The 5905-nt window shown below is 36.9% G+C and overlaps 1 protein-coding gene across 1 annotated transcript; it reads right to left on the reverse strand.

Annotated features, from left to right (window-relative positions):
* Positions 1-519: 519 nt before the first annotated feature.
* LOC135080351 (esterase FE4-like) lies at positions 520-5417 on the reverse strand. Its single transcript, XM_063975002.1, has 3 exons — positions 4955-5417; positions 2332-3569; positions 520-1831 (listed from the first exon to the last, which is right to left on the reverse strand). Exons 1-3 carry the CDS (start codon positions 5198-5200, stop codon positions 1654-1656), a joined length of 1662 nt encoding a protein of 553 aa, XP_063831072.1. The 5' UTR covers positions 5201-5417; the 3' UTR covers positions 520-1653.
* Positions 5418-5905: the final 488 nt, after the last annotated feature.

Consider the following 5905-nt stretch of genomic DNA (forward strand, 5'->3'; position numbering starts at 1 on the left):
AATATAATTACGCGCGAGCGATAAGGATGGGTAGCTTGGGGTCATTGGACAAAATTCTACGTGCTCGCAGACCAGACTATAATAAATCTATCTAAAATGCTACGAGTATATCAAAACTATAAATAGAGATGTTACCATTTATGCAATAGTGCAAACTTGGCAGGTAAAATCCATGCACTCTTGTCATTTAGATACTTACCTACTCATAATTATCATCATAATTTCAGCCACAGAACGTTCACTGCTGAACATAAGGTATCCCCCGATAGGGCGGTTGGTAGCGGCCTGTATCCAGCGCCTTTCTGCTACCTTTATGAGATCGTCTGTCTATCTAGTGGGTGGGTGGTTTAAATACCTACTCATCACTTTTCATTTTTTCATAAGAAAAGAAAGAGAAGAGAAAGGTTTTTGAAAATAATGTCACCAGTAGAAAACTACATAATTCCTGGGTCACATACACTAAGTATATCTTTCTGTGATAGACTGAAATTCAGGAGGGCGTAGCCGCAAAAAAACTAAATCTTACGCCACACAGAACTTGAGCGAGCAGGTCGCCAAAACAGTTTTCAGATCTCCATAGTTGCATCACGAAACGCAAAACTTTGAGGCACCGCTCCCAGCTGGCTTCCATCCAGGAATAAATGTCTGCGAGCTCATAAAAATGTATATGTAATACCTGAGAGATGGCAGGGCATTAGACAAGCGTGCCGTTTCTCTGAAATATCGTCCATTTGGTATAATTAAGTTTAAGAAATAAAAACACTGGCGGAAGCGTCGTGGAGAGCGATTGTTATTTTGGCGGTAGGTATGATGTACCTACTTTCTTATGCCGTAGATAAATTGAAGACAGAAGAAAGTTTTATTTGAACTTCATTGCATAAAGAAAGTACAATAAGTGGAATTAATGCCTTACAGCATTCTCGACAAGTCAATATTGAGTGCAGTGATGATTCAATATTATTACAATAACAATCCTGCTTACACGCTAAAGCTGGGTTGCACCATCTTACTTTAACTTTAAAAAACGTCAAAAATCTGTCAAACTCTATACAAAAATCACCGGTTATCGTTAACGGTTAAAGTTAGGTGGTGCAACTTTAGCCAAATGAATGAGTTTTACCTTATACCTACATTAGTGTGTAATAAGAACGAACATCAGAATTAAATAAATAAAAATACTAACGAGCTTTACCAGTTGATAAACACAAATAACTATTTGACATCATAATATTGATTTGATATCCTATTTAATCCAAGTAAGTATGTATAATTTCAGTTCGTGCAGAGTTCGGCAAGTGGGTCAAATTAAATTGTTCATTGCAGACAGACATAATATTGGCGAATCTAAATAAGAACGGCGAATAGAATGGCGAATATTTACACAAAAATTATCAACAAAAACGATTGGCTACTTAACATAATTTCGATTACGTAACTCTAACGCCCGTATTCACAAACGATGCTTGCTTAAGTGAAGCAGCAACGCTATGCGAAGTCGAACTCACAGCGTTGAATAAAGCTCTGTGATTCTGTGACTCAAGTATTGTCTATGAATAGGTTTTTGGAACCCTATGTGTCCATGCAGTACTGTGAGATTTCATAGTAATGTTTGTAACTACAGGCGTAAATGTAATAAACACTAAAACACAAACTTCAGTGTTTCTTCTTTCTTTTCGACGTGTTGTATATGTCGTCCCAGAAGGTTTTCCTGTCCCAGTAAGGGTGGCTGAAGACTTGGAACTCCCGATCCAGGTAGAGGCAGGTGACATTTTCCCGGGAGACTGTTGGCCATCGGATGGGTAGTAATGGGGTCACGGATGGTGTTGGATTGCTAAAAAGGATGGTTAAGAGATGTAAATTTTGACCCATTTATTGTTCCGAAGTAGTGGCAGGGTGAAAGTGATACTGACGTGTAAGGGCTTTTTAAAACCTGTTTGTAGAAAATAATTTACTATTATGACTTTAGGAAGCAAACTGGCTGTATAGGTACAATCAGTACAGTTAAACACAAGCATCATAGGCTGGGTTGAACCACCTTACTTTAACTTTGACAAACGTCAAAAATCTGTCAAACTTCATACAAAAAACACCGGTTATCGTCAAAGTTAGGTGGTGCAACTCAGCCTTAATGTATTTGGAATATGTGCTAGTATTTTGCAACAAACAAAAGAATCAACTGTTCCATAGAACTTTACTATCGATTGAACCAAAATGTATTCAGACTGGTGATTAATTAAATCTGTCACTAGGGTGACCTCAGGGGCTGTGTCGATAGTAGGTATAAGAGTAAAGAAGACAAAGAGGGCTGTTAAAAAGTTGGTTTCTACTTACCCGTATTTAACATAATTCCCTATTAAACTGGATACTCTACGAACCGTTATTTTGTCGGCTTCTTCCTTGGGGTTTTTATTCAAAATGGCGTATTTTACTACATCGCCGTGCCCAGCCACGTTCGAATTCTCGTAAAAATAATCGTATCCACCAATTTTGCCTTTATAAGCAAACTCCATCAGGTAAACTGGATTGCACTTAGAATGAGCCTCCACGGAGGTCATGAGACTATGCAAAATTAGACTGTCCCCAAAATAATTCAAATGTTGAACCACAATATCGTCAGATCTGTTGCCAAAATAGAAACGTTTTATATTCTCCGCTATCTCATGTCTGACTTCGTCTTTTTGTGTGATAAGATCCGCTGGCAAGAACTCCAGGAAATTAGACTCCATCCTTTCTCTGTAGTTCAGTTCGTAATATTCCGTGCTCCTAAGGTACAGTCCTTCCAGTGTTGAGAACAGAAACATTGTTGGTATTTTTCGGAATTTGCCTCTTTTCAGAATGTCGCTAGGAGCTCTCGTTAGAAAATGTTCCTCGCCTGTGTATTTTTCGACACACGGAGCAAAACCAAATGTGCCATCCGTCAAGTTATTGTAGTACTCAAACGTCATCTCGGTCAATAGCTCAACAGGCATTCCCTTGTAGTGTTCAGCTAATATCTTCGCAAAGTCTGTTTTTGGGACGTTCATAAGCCTTGAGATTTTCATTGCTGTGTTAGACGGATTCCGGTCTAAAGCCCAAGGTGCAGTAGCTGATCCAGACTCTATAATCGCTTGATGGAACAATCTCCTACTCATGCTGGAGAGCATTAAGTATTCGACTGACGCGCCCCCCGCACTCATGCCGTATACCGTCACTTGTTTGGGATCACCCCCAAATTGGGCTATATTATTTCTGACGAACTTCAGAGCAGCGACTTGGTCTTTCAACCCTGCGTTGCCTGGAGCGTCCTTTATGCCTAGACATAAGAATCCTAACGCTCCAAGTCTGTAGTTGATTGTTACAACTATGATGTTTTGTTTGATTAGATATTCAACGCCTGCTGTTGGTCCTGCTCCCATGATGAAGGATCCTCCATGGATGTAGAGTAAAACAGGTATAGGGGTTTCGGGACTTATCATGGGGGTGAAGATGTTAAGCACGAGGCAGTCTTCTTCGCCTTCGCCCTTCTGGGGACATTTTGTGGTGCGGTTGGCATCGTAGACGATTGTCCAGGGCTGGGGAGGTTTTGGTGCCTGAAAAATAAAGAGAAATTTAACTAAGTTCTTTTGCACAGGAAATTGGTAACTAATTCGTAAACACGTTTATATTATTGCATAAACGTGTCGTTTACTATATTACTTTTTTATTTTATTTATTTATTTATACTTTTGCACATAAAACTGTACAGTGGCGGACTTAATGCCAGGTAGCATTCTCTGCCAGTCAACTTCAAATTTAAATTTAACTTCAAATCAAATCAATCACTTGACTTTAAAAACAAAACCTTCAAGTGACATCAAACGTTGTTTGTGTAAATTATCCTAATTTACTGGGTTCTGACATCTCCACTAGTGGGTACACAGCTTTATTATGTTTAGGGGAGACCGAGGTGAGTTGTAACCAAGGAGAGTTGTGTGTTTTCTGACATTGTCGATTTTTTTAAACTTAACTACTTACTAGCGACACCGGCTGGTAACAGTGCGCGTTCTTTAGTGTAACTCTCGGGCTAACAAACACGCACTATTGCTTGCTGATAGCTATTAATAGGTTGCTGAATATCGACAATGTTACAACTCTCTTCTTTCTCCCCTACTCTATGTAATTTACAATCAATATAAACCAAACTAACGATTTGTTTACAATTTGTTAAGCTGTAGATCAACATTTCAAAATTGATTTAACTTAATATCGTCGCAGTATTAACACGTTAATTAACAAACGCCATGTTTACCAGAACGGTAATTATCACACATGTGACGAGTTTACTGGTAATTTAATAACTTCACATGCCAATCCTAATTACCAACGTAACATCCAGTTTGCTTGGATGTCTTCATTGCAAATAATTAATATACTTAAACTCGTACCTACATGTGTTACTGATGATGTCATGAGAAATTATTATGTCAGATTAAATTAAGTCACTAATCTACGTTAATTTGTATTGCCTAAAGTAATCATTCTAATATTATAAATGCGAAAGTTAGTGAGGAGGAGTAACTCTTTCACGCATAAATTGTTTCCGTGGTTGACGACGTGTTCTCCAAAGTACGAAATAATACTTATTTTTGCGATAGTGAAGGTGATCAACTTTGACTTAATTAATTTAATTGATTTGTTAGTGGATAAAACAATAGACATGTTAAAACATTGGTTCGTTGACTTAGGTCAGCTACTTACATGGTTAAATGCCATATTTTTGGATCGTACTAAACCTGTTTTTCAAGTTGTTATTAATGACTCAAAATAGTAAGATAATAATGACATAATAAAAGACAAAAATCAGAAATTAATGCAATTAAACAAATTAACTTACAATTCGTGAATTTTAAAGATCGTTTGTGTGATGACATTGTTTACAAAACCAACGGAAAGGAATCCATCATAATTGACATAGTAATAACAAAAGAAAACTAACCTTAAACCGATTGTTCCCGGTCGGAGGCTCTGCATACGGGATCCCAAGAAAGGCGATATAGTCATTGTTCACAGTATGCCCCCTAACAGTCCCGTACCTCGTCTGCACATATTTGTACCTCTTATTATGACAATCACTAATTTCCGTGGCGTAAAAACAATTGAGGATCGCGACAAATGTTATGACAAGCAACATGGCCGTCCCAGTCCTTTTCGATAGACATACTGATTTGAAATAATAGAACATCTAATTTAGAATGGATGTTTAATTTTGTTTTCGTAAACTGGATTTAACAATACCTATTATAATGCGATTTGGCTAGCGAAATTAGTTTCCGATAAACTATTCTCATAAAGGTTTGGTAGGTGATCAAATTTAACATGAATGGATTATTTTGATTTGGGCGGGTGAAATTATTTAGATGTGTTGTGGAAAAAGTTATAAATGAAAACGTTTTTTTAGATAAAGGTTGGATTGTTACTGACTATGACACTAGAGTAAGAGTTTTATAAATATTTTGTCTATAATATTATTATACTCTACCATTTCCCTTTACGAAATTAAAAATTCAAATTAGAATCGAGCGTTACTTTAAATAAATTATTGGCACAGCACTTAAGAACGTCAGATCTATTTAAAAAGGTCTTGTTAATTCAATTTATCATAACATTCATGGAATTCCTTTCTAATTTCCGTTTCGTTTTTCTTTTATAATTTCCCTGTTTACTTGACAATTTAAAGGACAAAGTCACTAAACAAAAAACTCAACGTCTTGTAGTGTCACTTTAACCACCAATCACATTTCTGTTTATCAAAATAGCAAATAACTTTGTACAACGTAAGCAAATATTCTAATACAGTCACAAGATTCAACAAACCAGACTGTACACGATAATGGCCGATAAAGTTGTTTTATCTCTTTTTTTATTACGTCTCTGATATTACGTTGTT

Source organism: Ostrinia nubilalis, chromosome 18 (assembly GCF_963855985.1).
Source record: "Ostrinia nubilalis chromosome 18, ilOstNubi1.1, whole genome shotgun sequence".
Taxonomy (NCBI): Eukaryota; Metazoa; Arthropoda; class Insecta; order Lepidoptera; family Crambidae; genus Ostrinia; species Ostrinia nubilalis.

Bases quoted from the DNA above. Each gene is read 5' to 3' on its own strand.
- LOC135080351 (XM_063975002.1), bottom strand. From the start codon at position 5,200: ATGTTCTATTATTTCAAATCAGTATGTCTATCGAAAAGGACTGGGACG. The intron at 3,570-4,954 runs GTTAGTTTTCTT...TTTATTTTTCAG, and splicing joins CCGGGAACAATCGGTTTAAG to GCACCAAAACCTCCCCAGCC. The intron at 1,832-2,331 runs GTAAGTAGAAAC...CATCCTTTTTAG, and splicing joins GGGAATTATGTTAAATACGG to CAATCCAACACCATCCGTGA.